This window comes from Podarcis filfolensis, assembly GCF_964270895.1.
Source record: "Podarcis filfolensis genome assembly, chromosome: 4".
Lineage (NCBI taxonomy): Eukaryota > Metazoa > Chordata > Lepidosauria > Squamata > Lacertidae > Podarcis > Podarcis filfolensis.
Window position 1 is genome coordinate 11,933,777 of NC_139607.1, and position 21,116 is coordinate 11,954,892.

Consider the following 21,116-nt stretch of genomic DNA (forward strand, 5'->3'; position numbering starts at 1 on the left):
GCCCCACTGAATTAAAAGGAACTTGAATATATAGAGTATTAATATCGAGACAACAATGTCTGTCCACACAGTGGATTCAAATCTAAAAGATCACCATAAATTCATTTCCTACAAGAAGGCTTTCTTATAAGGTGACTTCAACGTTTTCAAAACTCAGGGCGGCTTCTGAAGTTGCATAACTCTACTCTCAACTTGAAAAGGTATGCAATAATACTTAAAATAAGAGCAATTACGTTTTTTTATTACTGTAAGCAAAGGTAGTGTTAAGTATTTATTTATTTATTTATGGTTATTTATTCATATTACCCATTATTCAAATCAGATGCCATCTTATGTGCAAACCCAGGTATTTGAGCTCTGATGATAGGGTTTTGGTTTGTGTTTGGAAAAATTATTTTGAAAGTGTAGAAGTGGCCCAGAAGGGGTCTACCCTTACCCTGGTCACAAGTTCCTTTACCCTTTGTGCTGTTGAAATGGCTTTCCTTCCCGTGGGCATCAGGGGTTGAATACGTGTTTTTACTTTTGTACAGAGACTAGAAATCTCTCCAGCGCTACACATGTCAACTCAGAAGTAAGGCATGTTGAGCTCAATGGGACCTACTCCCAGATAAGTGTGTATAGGGCTAGAGCCTTTGACATGGTTATAAATAATAAACACTTACTCAGGCAAATTTACCATTGGCAGCAATTCTTATACAACATTGGAGAATACTCTCCAAGACAGTTCTGGGAATGAAACTATGCACAGAGGGGCCACCGAAGTGATGTATAAGTATTCCCTTGAAGAACCTGCAGTGCGTTTTCAAAATGCTGTTAACACGCTAGGATCACTGCAAATTGTCAGCACAGTAATGAATACATTATTTGTTCCTAACAGTTTTAAGAATTTAGAAGGTTCTGATGCAGCTTATGTATTTAGATTGCCATCAGGATATTAAATAAATCTTTCCCCTGAAGGCAAGCTGGAATCAAGTCTTCCCAAACCATTCATAAGCATGATGAGGTTTGCTCAGTGCCTTGTTCTCTTATTTATCCTCAAATGGGAGCAACGCAACAGCAAATATATGGGTTGCTGGCAGAATGATTTTTGCAAAGCTGCGTCAATTAGAATTCACAGAACATTTGATCCAGAGTGCCCTTGACCTTCATAAAGCTACATTAGAAAACCCTTTCCTCCCCCCTCCTGACTGAAACTAGCAGTGTAAGAAACTAGAAGGGTAAGTATGATCCGCCCCTCCCCCCATCATCCTGCATGGAATATAGTTTCTGGATTGTAAATGAAAGCTGGGCTAATTGGTGTGAATTGGCTTCTTGTATTTAATCGTACAAAGGTCAAAATCAAAATCCTTTTCATCTTTTAAAGATGACTAGTTTTTCCACGTCCAACTACAAATATAATCCAGCTAAAACAAAATGCCAGTCATAGCAAATCCTTCATTAATAGAGGGGGAAATAGTAATTTGCAGGTAGATTTTCCATCATGCTATTTCCGCAAGGCCAATTTATCCATTTATTATTGTCTGTATGCATTCATACATACAAAGATAGCCAATCTAAGTGGTACCTAAGCACTAGAAGGATGGGATAGCTAACAACAATTAAAATAAAGAATGAAATGCAATCACACGCCAAATACACATTACCGTAAAAAACAGAGAGGTGCAGCAGATAAAATGGAGATTTTGAACAAAACAATCATCTGTCTGATAAAACAAAACTCTGCCTGAAGCAAAAGAGCTGAGCCAAAATATCTCAGAAGACTTTTTCCTAATAACAATTCTGATTTCCCCCCTCAAAATAGACCACTTCCCCGCCTCCAAGAATTCCACATCACTGTTACCTCAAGAAGTGACTCAACAGGTGGGGCAGAGCTGCTATGTTAGCTTTCCAGAAGACGGATCGCTGTTGGTTATTGAGAGGCAGAGAGATGAGATGGTGGCAAAGTCAGTGCGGTGCAAATGCCCTGGTGGCGCCAATCTGGCACTCATGCCATGCATCTGCACCGCCTGACCTCCCTGCTGTTTCTCCCTCATGATGAGTAACACTGCCCCTCCTACTGGGAAGCTACTATTGTAGCTACAAGCACAGCAACATTAACCAATGAGGTGCTGGGATAGCGGTGTTGAAGTAAGAGTAGCGAAAACACAGCAAAGAAGCTCAAATCGTATTTATGACTGGCACTCTTCTTTGGAAATTAAACCAATGTCCAGACATGAACATTCAAAAACTTTGCTTGCAGAAACTTATAGATGAATTAAAATATTTACAATCACTTGCTTATCATGGCCCTACAGTCTCTTCTTCTAACTTCCAAACAACTGTATTTTCCTCTCTTTCCAGAGCTCAGCATTCAGCCTTCTGTATCTCAGTTAGGCCATGCCTTGCAGCTCCTATAAGGGATTTCCACTTTCCCCTTCTCCCTCAGCTTTGCTGTCTTTCTTTCAAGCAAAGAAGAAGCATTCCAACACAATATTCAACTTAGCAAGTGTTCACAGTGGATTCTAAAATACAGTAATCTTGCTTCACATAAAATGGAGTCTCTTCTTCACTAGATACCTCCAATGTGACCGTGAGCCAATCACATGAGAACTACTAGAGAACGCTCTAGAATTCAGTTCTCAACTACTCAGATTTAAATGCATAGTAATGCATACCAGCATTTGCAATTTCAGTGGATTAAATGACTATACTTAACAAGCGGCACTCACTTGATCTCCGGTGGGTTTCATTGCTGCTGTTTTCTGGGAGATAGAGCAGGAAGCAGCGGTGAGGTTGGTGCAGTACAAACACACCGACAGAGCCAATCTGGTGCTCCCATTGGTGTGTTTACACCACACCAACCTCCTCTCTATCTCTCAGTAAGCAGCAGCAATGCAACCAACCACAAGTCAGGTGAGTGCCGGCACCCCATCACACCAAACAGAAGGATAATGATTATGCTTGCTGTGAGTTGCACTCAAAACTAAAATTGCACTCAGACACTGTCCTCTCCTTCTCCTTCTCTGTGTTCAAGAGACTTGCTGTGACAAATGCAATTGGAAGAAACTGTCCTACACGGCACCTGCCCATACAGCACCTGCAAATGAGTTTCCCATTCCCTCTTTTTTGGCAATGCTTTATAGAAATAGCCATCTCAGTTTCTCTGATCACAAATAGGGTGGGGGACATTTATCGAAGACATTTGTGCATAGAAGAAGAAGAAGAGTTTGGATTTGATATCCCACTTTATCACTACCCGAAGGAGTCTCAAAGCGGCTAACATTCTCCTTTCCCTTCCTCCCCCACAACAAACACTCTGTGAGGTGAGTGGGGCTGAGAGACTTCAAAGAAGTGTGACTAGCCCAAGGTCACCCAGTAGCTGCATGTGGAGGAGCGGAGACGCAAACCTGGTTCACCAGATTACGAGTCTACCACTCTTAACCACTACATCACACTGGCTGTATGGCGAAACACCAGGAAAGAGTCAGCCAACAGAGGCTCATGGGTACAAAGAAATTCATAATTTAGTTTTCCCCAAGTCACAGTAATACTATGCATACAACACACTAAGATTATTTAAGGCTACCCGCTCCGATAAAACCAATGGGAATTCTGCCATTGGTGATAGGATTGCATGCACACATGGCTCCACAGGTAATTCAGATAGCCCTGAGTGTGTTTTTTAAAAGCCAACCTCGTGATTTTAAAAAAAGTAATCATCAAGCAGGAAAACATAATATTTGGGATGTGGATTATATGCAGTAAGCTGTGATTGTCAAACCACCTCTGATACTGTGCAAATTCGGTATAATGCAAAACGCAGTATAATTTCAATAAATTGCTCTTACTTAAAAAGACTCTTGCAAGCTTCAGCATTCAAACTGAAACATCACCAGGAAAATGAATGGACTACTTGGCAATATCCCTTGGAAAATAGCTGGGTGGAAAAAGTGGTAATGGTACTTCATCAAAAGACTCTATGTTACGAATAAAGGTATTTGCAAACTGTTTAGAAACTAGTGAAAATTTCAGGTCACCTGAAAGGCATCAGAATTGCAGCCAGCCAATTTTTGGTGCATTTGTTTACATAGCAAAATCACACACATGGCGTTTTCACCTCCAAGTAAAATATTACACTACCTGAATTAAATGCTAATGGGCTGGAAAGCTATCTACTCCCAATGGAGTTTTTAAAAAATAGTTCTAAAAGCTCCTTACATATATCGTTTCCATTGGGCAAAAACGGTTGTTTTGCTCCAGCTATTATAACTGGACCCCAAAGTGTTGTTTTACATATGCATGATGAAGTAAATCACCTTGCAGTAGTATAAATGATACATTCATCTTCTATAGCATCTGCTTCTGAAGCAAGAATCCAACAACCTTCAAAACGTCAAAGAATATCTACCTCCTTTTCTTCCTGCCTTTCCAGCACAATCCTTTGCATGTCTACTCAGAAGTAAGTACTGCTGAGTTCAATTGGGCTCACTCCCAGCTGAATAGGCATAAGACAGGACTGCAGCCGTAATGTTCTTATTAGATTGAAGGAATGCATGCACTGACATTTTACTAGTCATTTTAGAGGACACGGCAGAACATTTGCTCCAAAGGGGTCTGTTTCCTCAGTTCTGGGGGTATTAGGGCTGGTATATTGCTTTCAGCATTCTCTAATGATGGGTTATGGTTCCATTACATATTGCTGCACATTTAAACAGAAAATGGTTTTACAGATTGCAACCCTGGCAATTCTCTTGGCTCTGAATGGCCAAATACCCCATGTCTCCAAAGAAGCGAGAATGTTATACAAAATCCAGCCTTTCATTACCAGGGTGGAAAATATCTCCCCTTCCATATTACTGTAGAGTAGGTTAAAATTTGGTCAGCTGACATTTCCAGGTAAATGGCTTGGGCCAAACATGCCTCGTGGGGAGCTTACTCCCAATATGGCTATTTTGCCTGCACACACATCAAGCCAGTCAAATCTTTCCAGAATGTTGAAGGACTATTCAAAATCACAGTAAGCGAAGCTCGGCGAGAATCTATGCCACAGATCTGCTCCATCTGAATCTGGAGATGCAGCTAAGGTGCTAGATAGAAGTTTGAATGCATTGATGGACTGGGTGTGGGCCAACAAAGTGAATCTTGAAAAGACAGAGATGTTTAGAGTTCCAAGTTCCTGAGTTCAGGAGGTATGAAGACAGACTGTTTGGGGCAGGATTGCACTTCCCTAGAAGGAGCAAACTTGTAGCCTGGGGGTACACCTAGATTCAACATTGACCCTTGAGACTCAGGGTCCAGGAGTGACAATTTTCAGCTCCAGTTGGTTTGCCAGCTGCAGCCCCTGTTGGGCAGAGATGACTAGGGCACAGTGCTCCAAGCTCAGATTGGATTACTGCAATGTATTCTACATGGGGCTGCCCTTGAAGACACCCTGGGAACCTGTACTGGCCCAAAGGCTGACATTTGAGTGCTTCAGGCTGCAATTTTTACTGGGAGTAGGGATAGAAGAGAAGTTTGATTCAGTTACCTAATTCACAGTTTCTGAAACAATACAAGAACCAAAACTCAGCCGCCCTATGAAATTTGCACTTCTCCGAATTTTGCAATGCAGTTCTCCAGCCAAGTAATGTGCACAAATGCACTTACCAGGAAAAAGTGTGCATGAAAGTGCATATATTAGTGAACATATATTAGTGCAGGAAATCCACAACAGTAGCCTCCCCAATAGGTGAACAACATCCATTTTATCCTCAAAGGGTCTGCAAATATTTATGTATTGTATATATCACATATCCAATCTTCTCACTGTCACTGAAACTTCCTACTTGTCATAGGCAAGGCCAGGATGCCGCTACCCATTTTCAGCCATTAATACTCAGCAAAGTAGCAAACTAAAAAACAAAGAAAAAGTCAACGCTAAGCCACTTTAGTTTGTAGATGTTGCTTCAAGCGCTATCCTTGAAATGCGAGGCAATTTAGGGATAATTCATAATTGCAAAATGTCAGCATTTTGATTTGTAAGCAAATGAAAAAAGAAGTGTTTCCAAAACATAATCATCCATTTTAAAATAAATTACTTGAAACTCTTGGGAATGAGACTGATGAGCTAGAGCATTCACATCTTTCCCCACTGAGTTGTTGATACTCCTCCCCCTTTCCTACAAGACTGCTTCAAGGAAGGATAAAACAAATGAGAAAAATAATTGTAACAAAAAAATAATTAACCAATGAATCAAAATGTAGCTACAGCCTCCCGCTACATATGAACACTTATGCTATTGAAAGCAAATTTTCTATTGACAGTTACACAATGGACTCATTATCAGAACCAAATATTGGCACCTCTGTGAATTAACCACATCTATATAGGAGACGTAGGTGACATCTTGAAGTGGGGTAAGATCTCAGATGCTTCCTGACATGGCAATGAGAAAACAAAATATAGTTCAGCTATTACCTGACATTACTGGCATAGCCTACCTCTCTTTGTGGTGGTGCAAATTCTGCCCACTACTCTTGGCATGAGATAATGTGGCTGCCACCAACAAAAATCTGATGGCGGAAAAGAAGAAATGTTTCTCCTCTCCCTTCTGAAGTTGCCTCCAGATTGTAGACATGGAGTAGAATGTTCAACATCCCCCCAGGGGCTGATGGGAGTTGTAGTCCAACTGGAGGGGATGGTTGGATCAGGAGGAAGGGTGGGAGGAGCTGGAAGAGTTTAATGATTCGGGGGGGGGGGGGTTACAGTGGGTTCTGATGGGTCTCTTTCGCTCTCTGCGGGGGACACAGAGTTGACCGAGGAGGAGGCTATAAGTGCAGAATCAAATTCTGGACAGAGACCAAGTGTGGTGATCTCATACAAAAGTCGCAGGGACCAGAAATTGACCAATTAGCTTCCTCCTGAAGTCTGACATGGAGCTACGAAGAACCCACCAGCACATTCAGAATAATTGTAAAATGGATTGTTTTGGGTTCTTCATTTCAGGCAATTTCTCTGTAGAAACTAGGAGATCTGGGCGGCGGGGGGGGATTGGATCATGTACAAAACTTGAGTAACAAGTGCACATTTCTTGTTCGATAAAAATCATCTGAAAAGGCCCCAGATTTACCTCACTGTGACTGACAATGCAACATGGCAAATGTGACATTTGAAATCATCTTGGGAGAGCTCTTCAGAGCCAAAATGACTGACATGCTTTGAAATACATCTCTCATGCCCTGAAATTCTTTTAGGGGAAATGATTTTATAATTGTTTCTTGGAGGCCATGTCTGTGTTTATTGTTGCTCTTTCTTTCACAAACACTCAGCACACTGCAGAGTTAGGTTGTCAACTTATAAACACTAACCTGGAAGTAAGCTCCATTGAACTCAATGAGGCTTACTTCTCAGTAGCCATACACAGAATTGTGCTGTTAAACTGGTTTAATAGCTATTATCTCTCACCAGAGAACTGTGGCAATTGTAGAGGAACAGGTGAGGTGGCTGGAAGTTTCTAACAAAGAATGTCAGTACCTTTCCCTGTGAGGGACGCAAGGTCTCTAGTATGCTAGAGGTGCTGGGAATTGTAGCTCTGTGAGGATTAAGGTACAGCTCCCAAGATTCATTGGGGTGCATATGCTCTGAATGCATTTTAACCACATGGTGTGTACTCAGCCTTAGTGTTTCTTATAAAACCAAAATATCTGCCTCTTAGTAGAATGTAGCACAGCAGAGCATCTAAGAAAGCTGGAATTCAGAGGCAATTTAATGTAATAGATCCAATGGTATTATTAGGAAATTAGACCACATGGAGTTGGATCCAGACATTCACAGAAGGGAATCTAACTAACATTCTTATCAGAAGAAATGGGAAGGATGATTTTCACTGATTTTCCCCTTCCCCAGCGTGATCTCTTCCAGAGGTCCCCTAACCACCAGAAGTAGCTTTTCAACAAGGCACAGGAAGCTACAAAGAGAAGGAAGAACAAGGAAAAAATGGTTTCCTCCAATGAAGCTTTGTGTGAATAGGACTCCTCTCACTTCAGTTCCAGAATTCAAGAATAAATGAAAACACATTGTTGCTAAAACACTCTTTATCCCAGTGGTAAGGTACATATTTGCTTGAGTTGCAGGTTTTAAAGTCTACCACTAAAGGGCAAAGAAGGAGAAATAAACTCCTGTCCTTCAAGAGACATAGAAGCAGGAACCTCCCATATCATCAGATTCTTCCAAAGCAGCTCAGAGTGATTCTGAATCTCTTGGGAAACATGTTAGGAGGGAAAGACCTTCAGAATTGCAAATGGCTGACCACCCACTTCTTGCGACATGGACCAATCAACATATTGGAGATAAGAGAGGGAGAACTTGTGAAAAGCATATTAGCAAGGCTTATTCTGAGATGAGCCATCCATTCTCAAGCTAAGAAAGGTCATTTTGAATCCAGCTCTCTAAGCGTTGAGCCTGGAAGGATAGGATTTCTTGCTTTTAAGTCCCTGGGGTTGTTTTGGTGACAAAGTGATACGCTAAATTTGAAGGAAGGGAGGCTAGTGTTGCTGAAGCTGAAAATGCATTCTGAGCAGGATAAAATTGCAGCAGTAATGTCAAACATTCTCAAACTACAATTCTTGGGATTCTTTGTAGCCTGCAAACAATGGTTGGCAGTCATGGCAGTTAAGAGTGGCCTAAGGCAGATACAAATTATCCAGAAGATTTATATACACATCTGCTTGTATCCAGTTAAGTCATACTTAGAGTAAACCCACTGAAATCCATAGGCTTGGCAAATGATTTCGATAACAGGTCAATTTTCCACAATCACCTTATACAGAAGTTCACGTGTTCCTGGCTTGGTAGATCATATGATGGGGTTTTCAACATGGTGCCTTGCAGGTAGAATTGTAGAATTGTCATCTGGTCCAGGAATCTCAATACATGACAAATGGCCATCCAACCTCTGCTTAAAAACACCCCAGGAAGGAGAGTCCACCACCTTGTAACTTGAATCCATTGGTTTGGGTCCTATCCTCCAGAGCAGGCGAAAACAAGCTTGCTCCATCTTTTGCATGACAGCCCTTTAGATATTTGAAGATGGCAATCATATCTCCTCAGTGTCTCCTCTTTACCAGGTTAAACATCACCCAGCTTCTTCAACCATTCCTCATAAGGCTTGGCTTCCAGACCCTTGATCATCTTGGTTGCCCTCCTCTGCACACATTCCAGTTTGTCAATATCCTTCTTCAGTTGTGGTGCCCAGAACTGGACACAGTATTTCAGGTGCGGTCTCTGACCAAGGCAGCATAGAGCAGGGCTATTACTTCACTTGACCTGGACACTATTTTTCTGTTGATGAAAGTCCCATCAGCCCAAACCTCCTGATCATCAGTGGTCAGGGATGATGGAAGTTGTAGTCCTACAACATCAGGAGGGCACCATAAATTGTCTACCCACTGCCATATGAGTACAGAAAATCTATATGAAAGGAGAAGTGGGAAAGCTTGCAAGGCTGTGTGGCAGCAGCTTTTCCAATAATTGGAAGTAAAGCTATCTGAAAAAAATCCTTCCCCCACTTATTTTCAACTTAGGTTTTGGTACATACAAAGAAAAAGTAGAATGAAGGGGGGGGGGGATAAAACATTCAGTCACATTTACCTAAGCAAAGACTACTAATGCACAACGTTATATATTATTTTCTTCATGCATGGTTCTCGACACAAGCTCCAGAGGTAAAATCGCTCATGCAGCCTATCCAATCTTTCATAGCTCAGTGGTGCTGCATATTTCTGCTTTTTCATTTTAATTTGGCTAGTAAAAGTTATGTAGTGTTTTGTATGAAGGGAATTGCATATGGTGTTTGTTATTAGAAGAGGCTTGACAGCTGTCTGACAGAAGTAGCCTGCTTGCAGTTCAATCCTCAAGGTGAGCTATGATTTTTTTTCTCTCTTTTGAAAACCTGCCGAATGTATGATTATACAGAATTCCTTTTCCCAATAGGAAAAAAAACACACCACGTTGCCTTACTACAAAGTTATCTTTGTTAATACTCAATGAGATATTTTGCATCGGACAAAATATTATTTTTATTATACCATCAGTTTACACCGGGGTAGTCAACCTTTTTATACCTACCGCCCACTAATGCATCTTTCTTGATGGTAAAAATTTCCTTACCACCCACCAGTGCTCAATGGAAGGAGGATTCAGCTTGTGCCGTAGAACCACCTAGTGCCCACCTAGAATCCTGAAACGTCCACTAGTGGGCAGTAGGGACCAGGTTGACAACCCCTGGCTTACATGGTGCCTTAAGGAATAATTGGGAATGCCCATAAGGGAGTGGAGTTGCATTTGGTTCCTTGGTACCCCAGCATTAAAATTCAGATACACTTTGTTCAAGCAGCAAATCTGTTTCATCCATTCCATTTGCTCTACAGAAGCAGGCACCATTGTACGAAAACCCCTCCCAAATATACTGCCAATTAATTAATTAAATTTATATCTGTGATCTATTTCATTGGGTGTGTACCTGGGAACTCACTGCTCATCATGGCTAATCCCAAAATGTACACACCTGGCAAACAAGACTCTTGCATAAACCTCAAGCCTGACAGTTCCAGCATCAGTAAAATGGTTGTGTAAAAATGTAGCACACTCTTCAAGAGTTTTAAATGGAATGGTTGGGGGAAAGAAGGCGGAAAAAGGAACAGCTTGAACCCCCCCCCCCCCACATTTGCAACATAGGAAACAAAGGTTTATCATGAAACTATTTGCACTGCTAAAATGAAATGATATGGAAGACATTATTTTAGGAGGTTGTATGTGGAGAAGGATGTTTAACGATAGCAGTAAATAACAAAGTTATGCATTATACATTATTATAGTATTTTACAGTATCTAGCGATATTATATTGTGCGTTATATATTAGTACTAGAAAGTATTCTTACATTCATTTTTTTAAAAGAAAAAATATACGGTAGAAGCACCACTGCCTTACCTATAGGGTACAAACTCATTTATTCATCTAACCATCAGCTCCAGTCATTCGGGTTTTAAAAAAAATAAATTACAAAACCACATGTAAAAATGGCATCAATGCATGTGTACACACTTATTTGCTGACTCTCTTTAGTACTAGATTAGATTCGGTTCCACATTATGCAGGAGGGTGGAGCCTTTACACATACAACACCTTTTCATTCTATAGTTCTATAGAATGCCCCCAAGGATGCCATAACAACAATGTGTCTATGGTCACAACCCTGTTCTTCCCCTCCATGTGATTGTAACTGAGTGGGCTGGACACTTTTATAGTCTTTTGTCTAGTGTGGTGAAAACTTCATATTGACCCTGCTTATTATCGATGAAATAATTTGTCATTGGATGAAAGAGAAGTGTGCTGATTTCCCTCTGGTTATTGAATCTCATGCAATTCACTTTACATAATGATATGTGTCCAGGAAGGGTGTATCTTGGGATAACTAAGAATGTAAACACATCTTGACTCATCACGGTCATTTCTACCTCAACTACCTTTTAAAAGTATATTCTATATATGTTCCTCAATGTGCCTTCTCTCTGTTCCATTTTTCATCCAGCCCCCTGTAGTTTCTACACAGTCTACAAACCCAACATAACAATACAAGTCCACTTGGGTGTGTTTTCTGCCGGAATTAAGATGTGAAGAGCTCTTCTACATTTTTGCTTGTCCTTCACAGCAGAGTTCTGCCTCGTTGCTCATTGTGCGTTTGTTTTCTTCCAAGGTATTCAGTGAAAGGGAATTATTTCAAAAGGAGGCAGAAAGATGAAATAGGCACTTCAAGAAAATTAATTGCTTTTTTTGTGACAAGGGGAAGAAAATCAGTCGACACCCAATGGGCTTTTTTTGGAATGGGAAGACATCAGATATTTGCTTTGTTTCACTAATATGGTGCTTTTTATATTTTATTTTAAGAAACCCAAAACTTATCACCCTGTAGTGGCACTCAGTCAGGCGAAGACGACTTTCAGATCAACTTCTTTTTGTTCCTTTTTCCTCATTATCTTTATTATGGTTACATTTTGTTGTTTAGAAGCTGGGCATCTCCTCTTCCCACCAATGATTTCTGGATGGTAGGCAAAACAAAAATCTTCCGGGAAGGCACAGAGCTACCTAAATTGACTTACAGCAGAATGGCCACCTATCTGAAATGAAGTTTCCCGTTTTCTTATTTATGTATCAGCATGGTGCCTTATTATTATTCTGGGCATGGAAGGAGAGAATTTGGCATATTTTTAACTCGAGTTATGGGGCTGATAGTTTTGCCTGTCACATCAATGGTCCTCAGAGCATTTCATTCCCCCAATCATACTTGACTCAGGGGAAAAACGAACCAAGGATTATGTTGCCTTCATATTTGCAGAGTAGCTTGAAGCAGGATAGCTTTAACACAAAGCATACTCTCTCTCACAATTTCTCTTTCCTGCTAGGCTTGTTACCACAAACCCAACCCAAACATTTGCAGTATGCCTCTCTCTCTCTCTCTCTCTCTCTCTCTCTCTCTCTCTCTCACACACACACACACACACACACCTACGAATTTAGCTTAAGAATTTCAACATCACATGACAGTGTGACACTGAGAGAGATTTAATGAAAACAGCTCCAAGGCGGAACAATGATCGTCCCCTATAAACCGCAGAAACTTTGATCGGAGAGTGTGAGTGACAACCAAACGAAGGCATGCAGTCACTATGTCCCGTTTTCAATTTAGCAAATGCTGAACTTTTCTGAACTTCTCACGGAGTTATATAGATTAATGGCTTCCTCCCGCCGCCTCCTCCCCTCCCTTCCCCTCCAACTGTTCTTACCTACAAAGAGATTCCATTCGGTATCCAAATCAGCTTGGTTTGCAAGGCAGCCCTTCATTACGTTGAGGCAATAGTTGTTGCAAGGTTTCACAGTGGGAAGTCCCCGGCAGTAAGGGCAGTACAGCATCTTCATTAGGGCTCGGATGCATCCCGGGGTAGGGCTGACCTGCAGAGTTTCAGGGAAGGAAAAAGAAAACAAAGGAAGTCAATTTCCTGTGTCTATCCAGAGACCTGATAGGTGAAAAAATGCAGCCCTCGGGCAACAAAACCACAACTGGCACTGCATGACAATTGTTTAGCACTTAATAATAACTTTTGGTGGAACCATTACTTATCTTCCAATTATTTAAGCTAGTATAGATATCAATGATTCAAAGGACACACACACACACCAGTTGACACCTGTGATATTTAGACAGGGAGTTTTTCAAAAGATTTCCTTGAATAAAGAAGCAGCAGGTTGGCAGGAATGGACAGTTAGCGATGCATAGAACAGCCTCTTTTTTATGTATTCACTCCACACCATTTCACATTAAGCTATGATTTTTTTTTAAATACCTCATCCCAAAGTTTGCATTTAAAAAACATTTTAAAAAATATCTTCTCTGAAAACACACACACACACACACATTTTGATTTTGTTCTTTTAGTTGAGAACTATGTCAGATCACTCAAGAGGCATAACAATATATGATGATAATGATAATGATGATGATGAATTTCAATTTATATACTGTCCTTTATTAAAAGATCCCCGGGCAGTATACAATATTAAAAACACATTATAGAACATCAGTAATAAAAACATAATAAAAAGCCTACTGACAGACAGCCTAATAAAATATAATAACAGTCCTCTTCCCCAGACTTTTACAGGCCAAATATTGTTTTATAGCCATAGGCATTTTTGCCTGGCACTAAAGACATGTAGTGATGGCGCCAGGCGAGTCTCTCTGGGGAGAGCATTCCACAATCAGAAAAGGCTCTTTCTCTTGTTGCCACCCTACAAAGCTTTCTGGGATGGGGAACATATAGAAAGGTCTCAGATGACAAGTGCAGGCTCTGGGTCAGTTCATATGTAGATGGATAACAACATTCCGATCCTCACATTCATCTCGGAGTAGCGGATCATGTCAGTTTATACAAGGAATGGATTCCTTGGGAAATCCTGTGGACAATTTCCCCATCTTTGGTGATCAACCTTAGCTGGTTTTGCCACCCTGTAACAAGGTTTCCTCCTCCTCAGTGGTAAGTGGTTCTGTGACTTTTCTTTTTTTTAAAAAGGACAACTCAAAAATTACCACCCAAAACTTATAAGCCCACATAGAAGGCAAATATCAACAGATGTACTTTAGTCCATCATTGCATCTCCCTGCCAGGAAAAGCTGTTCTGAGTTTCTGATTGCTATAGCCTTTAGCAATAAAAGTGGTAGCACCCTGTCAACACCCTATTTGTTGTTGTTATTGTTATTCCAAATTGCACTTTGCCCTTTTCATATAAATATGCCCAAAGTGGCTCACAATAAAGCGTAAATCAATACATAATTACAACAACACCCGGTGGGAGGCTGCTTTGACTCTCCTCCTCCTCCATGACGGGAGGAGCTGGCCACTGAAGCTATGCCATGCTCGGCTCTGCACTTTGCATCTGTGCTTTGAGGATATTGGGACCCCCAACCCCAACTCCTAAAATATGGGGGGGCTACAGGGCTCAGTCTCCAGGAGCTGGAACCCCTGTTGGTCAAGAAATGAAGAGTTTGTGCCACCTCACTACAATGAGAAAGGTCTTCCCTCTGAATTCAGGCAGCAACTGTGGCTCCAGATCCCTCCTTCAACCCTTTGGTTAAAAAGCTCTGAATGGAAGCAGCAGTCTCCATTTCCAAGGTCTTATTAAATTATTCAGGGCTAAACACAGTGACAGAAGCGACTATGTGCTGAGTTAAGCATGTGCTGTTAGCTTTCAAGTGAGCAGCACAGCTCTTTCGGCTAAATTAAAAGTCCCCTGTTCCCCTATCTGGCCTTTGGATAAAACATGGCTAAAGGAGTGCTATGAACCAGCCCTATGTTGGCTTTTAAAGGGGGGCATAGGAACATGAGAATGTAAAGCAAACCTCTTGGATCAGGCCAATGACCCATCTAGTCTAGCATCCTCTGTGGCCAACCAGATATCCTGTGGGGCCTGCAAGCTGAATTGAGTGCAAGAGCAGTTTGCCCACCTGCAATTCCCATCAGCTAGTATTCAGAGGCATATTGCCTCTGACTTTGGAGGTGCCAAGCATTGTGGCTAGTAGCTGCTGATAGTCTTGTCCTCTATGAATTTGTCTAGTTCCCTGGAAAAGCCATCCAAGTTGGTGGCCATCAGGAGCAAGCTCCAAAGTATAGCCACACACTGCATGGGTTACTTTATTTTATCTGTCCTAAATATTCCAACGTTCCATTTTAGTGGATGTCCACGGGTTCTTATATTATGAGAGACTGAGAATTTCCACCCCTCTATCCACTGTCTCCATGCCATGCATAATTTCATAAATGTCTCTCATGTCTTTCACTCTCACACACAGAGAGAATTAGCGCATTAAATGTTATCATCTACATTTCTGTTTTGGGGAACCATAAAGAAAGCTCAGCCACAGTCCCTTTCCGACAATATTGAACCTATTTTGGTTTGTGTTTACTGGGTTACCCAATCATCCCTTCCGCTCCATATGCTCCCTGTGTTTCTTTGACTCATTATCTTAGCAGAATGCAGTCGCTTCCCGCTGACTGTTCTGCAAATATTAGGGAAAGCACATGCCATTTAACAAATAATGATGTTCTGAAAAAAAGAAGTCCCTATCTTCTTTTTCTTTTAAAACCGAATTTGCTCTCTGCTTGACACAACATTTTCATTTTCACATTGATGATCGCTTATCTCTCCCACGTTCACTTTGTTATTGCTGCTTTCGTTTAACAAGCTGCACCACGACTTATCAGACTTGCCATTTTCTATGCTGTGGAGCAGCTAGGGTCTGATCTAGAGAAACGTTCCTCTTTCATCTTGCAAAGCTAATCCCCGACTTTCAAAGGGGATATGCTGTTCTCGTCTCCCAACATGTAACTGAGAGTTTCAATTTTGCAGTATACAAGAAAGCTTCTCCCTTCACAATTTCCAGCTCGCTTGCTTTATTAGTCCTGGTCTCCTCTAGTTGCACTGGTGTAATTGAACAATGACCTTGCTTGTGTCCTGCTCCACCCAAATGAGCCCATTGTGGTGTGAATGACATTTGGTGTATCAGTCAGTGACTTGACTAACTCCTTTCACAGTATACATTCACTCAATGTTACAACACTGGGCTTGCTGGCTAGAGTTCAGTCAAAATGAGCACATGTACATGCTTCCAAATACTGCCTAAGTTGCATTCATATTTTTAAAATTTAGGTGTACGCCCTCCCCTCCAAAAGGGGTACACATTTAAAGATGGTATGTGTGATGTAACTCTTATATGTAGCCATATTTCAGCTATATGTAGTTGCTGCTTAAGTATCCTTTCTTTCTCCAGCCTAGGAGAATGGGAAAAAAACAACTACTACTACTGACATCACCAGTGCAGGTATGTTTACGATGAACACAAACAAGCTAATGTCCCTTTGAATTCAACTGGAGTTGCTTCTGAGTGGTCATGCTTACGAAGCACTATCCTCACCAATGTTATGGCAAGATGATCAAAACTCTAGATAAGATAATGTTAAGAAAACTAAGAGGGATGGAGAATGGTGGATTCCTAAAGCAGAGAGCAAATGGGCAACACAATCATTTAAGAACTAAGGCAACCAATTGTTGACAAGCGACTATAGTACAGGAAAGCAGGGGGACTTGTGTAGGAAAGTCAAATGCGGAGACTTAAGCAAGGTAATATTTAAAAGTGTAGTAAACTAAGACAAGTAATGTTGGTGCTGCTTACCCAATTTTCTGCAAAGACCACACGCTACAGCTTTGGGGGGGATTTAAAACTTGGGGGGCATAATTCTTAGACCACCAATGTCAGTCTGGATAACCAAAAACACTCATCATCAGATAATTCAGTGGTACCAGAAGTTTTCACTTTAGTGAACATCATATCCCTCTTTCCAACAATCTTCATGTAACTCAGGCTTTAACCTTGAATGTAATGAGACAAGAGCTTCTCAGATGGGTAGGTTTAAACCCTAGAACAGTATTCTTAGAGTGCAATTGCAAATTGTCCTAATGTCCAGTAGAAATGCCAACACGCTTTCTACTTCCATCAGGGAAGGAAAGAGGGAAGGATTACCAGACTGGCAAGTAAAGACTTGTGTTCTGTCACAATTAACTTTGCAGTATATGATGTTATATGCATTTATGGCATCACACAGGTACCATATTCTCTAACCTATAGCATATGGGGGGTAGCATTTGGCTTGTATTTCTTTTGATGTAGATGGTCAAGAACCACGCATCATCACTGTAAGAGACCTACAAGAAGTGCTGCTCTGAATATGAACATAAATGGCAACACACTGAGCATTTGTAACAGTATGTGAATGGTTTTTCAAGGATAGTTATATCTCTCTCTGCTTGAATTAAAAGGGAGGAATAGGTGCCGACAACAGTGCTCATTTGCCTGCAATGGTATAAGCATCATCTGAAGATATATACTATAAAAAAGAACTTCTCATTATGGTTACAAATGCCATTATTTACTGCATAATATTGTACCCAACACAGTGGTCATCATCCACTGAAAACTGAAATCAGTGACGGCTGAAGTCTTATATCCACTTAACTACGGAGGAAGCCCTTTTGAACTCAATAGGACTTCCTTTGGAACGGGCAACAGGCTTATGGCCTCCAGTCAGTAGAGGGCAGGATTGAGACCAGAAGATAGTCAGGGGAAAACATACTTTGTGGTTTCCCAGTAAACCTCTAAGCACCATCCCTCTTGCTCTCTCAGTCTCTCTTCTTCCTTCCTGTATGAAGCAGTCACGAAAATCACTCCCACCATGTAGGCATAGAAGTGAAAGCCATCTTTGTAAATATGAAGAAACTTTAGTAAAGAAACATTTCCCCCCATTACCAATAAGACCAATGCCAGGTGATGTGTGAATAAGACAGAAAGGGTCACAGAAGCACCGGGTAGAGCCAGTGCCCAAGCTATTAATTATGCTATATAAGCCAACAAATTATATTTTTACACCCAAGAAGAAGTGCTGTTGGTGAGAGGCTCTCCTGAGCACCCTCTCTTCTTTACACATGCTGTTGCTGATCAAATATTTAGCATATGCTCAAGTAACCTATGGGACAATGACTGTAGTCTGAAATAGCCTTGCTCTGGGATGAGTCTTAATAATGCTAAGCAAGCACACTTCAACTGCATTTTTTGTTTTGTTTTTGGCAATCTGGACTCAGGAACGCATGAAAGTATTTTCTTTGTACTTTAGGACCCCTTCCCCCACTTCGTACGGCAATACTTTCTGTGTATCAATCTGCCTGTCTTTACAGCCTGGTTAACGAAGGAGACGCTCATGCTGCGTGCTTGTTGATAGTCATATCAAGTCATAAATTGTGGTTGTGAATGAGCCCTGACAGATCACATACCAAAGATGGACCTTTCCGATTCCCTCAGGTCAGAGGAAGCTAAAGTTTTTGGCTAAAGTTTTTGGCCTGAAGTTTTTGGCTCACAACATTTTTTGACTCTCTGGCGACTACATGCCAGGTTGAGCTGTGGCTAGAAGTCAGTCTGCCCACCTAAACAACACATAGACTTAATTTCCCCTCCCTGCGCCATTCATTGTTGCCAAAATCAGTTGTAGCTTTGTGGGGAGGGCAGAAAAATTGCTTGGGGAGCCACATAGGGTGTTAGCCTTAGGTCAGGAAAGTGCTTTTCAATGTAGACAGTTCACACACGCCGGACATTGAATAATGAAATGACAAGGGATCCCCTGATCTACACGCGTTTGTGAACCAGCTCTGAGAAATGAATGAAACATACCAAATATATCTAATAATTAATTAATGAACAAATTGCATTCTGCAATCATAGGCAATTGAATCTACTGCCACCAGCAAACTGGCTTCCCCAATCCAAGCCTGATTCAAGTAAATGAAGGGGCAATATAATTCACCACATTTCATTCAATGTGTGGCCTGACTTTTTCTACTTTGGTGTACTGGTTTCTACCACCATAATGTTCACCACCACCACTGTTTTTCTTTCGATAGTCCTAGCGCTTTGTTTAAGAATCTCCTGGCTCTAAGACGTGCCTTGAGAATAATAGGTTTTTGCATTAGTTCCCCCCACCCAGCTCACTCAAATGTAATCGTGACCGAGGGTGGCTGCATGCGTACTATAAACACCCTCAATTCTTATGAATGCGCCATTTAATACATTTAAATGCGCCATTTAATACTTTTAATACATTTAAATGCGCCATTTAATACTTTTAAATTTTCTCTTTTACTTGACTTTCATATAGCCTGCATAGCCTCAACCATAAAACCTGCCCTATTTATATGGATAAAAATAAACCAGGTGTTGTTATTTAAAAGATGTTATTAAATAAGGTGCTTCTTTCTTTAAGGAAGGTGTTTATTCTACGTAGGCAAAAGCTTCTCAACTTAGAAACAAGCTATTCCTATTTGGCATACATTTCTGATGCTAATTCACAAATACTAAAATACTGTTACATGCCATCCCCAGTCTCTGAGCTCTGCAAGATTCCAGGGAGTTTCAGGCATGCTTTACCCAGGCTCTGTGTTTTCTTCTGACAATGAGGCACTGCAGAGACTGAAGTGTCTCTATGATATAAGGTTTATTTCCACATATATACAACCTGAGCCTACGATGGAGAGGCTAACAGTACTAACACTCCAAAGAGGTTCTTGCTTCTCCCATAGCTAAAGTCTTGTATGCCTGGGGGAGCCTGTAACAGCCAGGAGATAAGAGTCAGAGGAAGGAGAATCTGCAGGATTGGAGAGTGGAAAACAGTTGTGGGAGGGAGGAGAGAGAGACCAGGCTGGTGTGGAGTTGGGGGCAGACCCTCTCTGTTGCTGCAACTGCCTCATTCAGTGCACACCTAAGTGCAGCCGAGAGACACAGGACTGATGTACATGCTTTTTCTAACTTGCAATGGCATTTTTCACAAAAAAGAGTTAATTCCTCACTCTGGATATTCCTTGTCAACAGTGCCATTACAGTTTCCAGGCTCAATTCAAAGTGCTGGTTTCGATCTATGAAGCTGCATTACCTCAAGGATCGACTCTCCCATATGAAACACCCCAGACTCTGCAATCACCATCTGAGGCCCTTCTTTGTGTGCCCCCTCCACAAGTGGTCTGGAGGGTGGCAACACAAGAACAGCCCATTTGTGGAGTCCTCTCTCCAGGGAGGTTCACCGGGTGCCATCTTTATACAGTGGTACCTCGGTTTTCGAACGCAATCCGTTCTGGAAGACAGTTTGAGTTCTGGAACGTTCGAAACTGAAAACTCAACAGCTGACACCTAGGCCTCAGGATCTTGCACTCAGCGGAATCCACGTGGCATGTTCGACTTCTGAGGCGTGTTCGAAAACTGAAGCATTTACTTCCAGGTTTACTTCCAGGCGTTTGAAAACTGAAATGTTCGTCAACGGAGATGTTCGAAAACTGAGGTACCACTGTATATCTTTAAGCGCTAGGCAAAATCTTTTCTCTCCAACCAGACCTTTGGTCTTTAACTATCCGTGGCCTTTTAGAAATGAGCAGGATGTTTTAAATGTATGTCTTTGTCTCTGGTTGATTGGTCGGTTGTTGCCTTGGGCAAGATGAAGCTACAATTTTAAAAAATAAAATAAAGAAAATAATTGGCAAAGTATTCTGCTGTCACATACACACACACACACTCCACCATCACCACCACCACCAGTATTGCATCTTTCTATTAAGTCAGGACTCTCTGTGAACCATAATCATACACAGAAAGCAAAACCAACACTGGTGCCCAGCATTCAATTAATGCCTTTAGTAAGTTAGATAAAATAAAGGTTTCCCTGAGGACTGATTATTTTTAACTTGCCATATTAGTGATTTAATTTCATCTGCCATCGCAGGGGGTCATTTGTCAACAGATACTAGCAAGCGGGAGCATGAGTCGAACAATTCATTATAATTAAACTGCACGTGGTACAGCATAGTTCACTTGCAACTTTTTTCTGGTGAATGGAAGGTGAAAGTGCAATATGCTGAAGACTCTCGCTGGGTTGAAACCTCTCCCTTAAAAGCAATAAGTGAGCAGGCCTTAACTATTTGTAATACTTGGAAATCTACACAAACACTCAGGCTTC

General features: G+C 41.3%; 1 protein-coding gene across 2 annotated transcripts in view; it reads right to left on the reverse strand.

The window, feature by feature from the left end:
- GPC6 (glypican 6) overlaps positions 1 to 21,116 on the reverse strand; it is a 792,386-nt gene that overhangs the window by 179,108 nt on the left and 592,162 nt on the right. For both annotated transcript variants that reach the window (XM_083610748.1, XM_083610747.1), the window contains exon 4: positions 12,801 to 12,966. In XM_083610748.1, the coding sequence (XP_083466874.1) occupies positions 12,801 to 12,966 (166 nt within the window). The remainder of the gene's footprint in view (positions 1 to 12,800; positions 12,967 to 21,116) is intronic.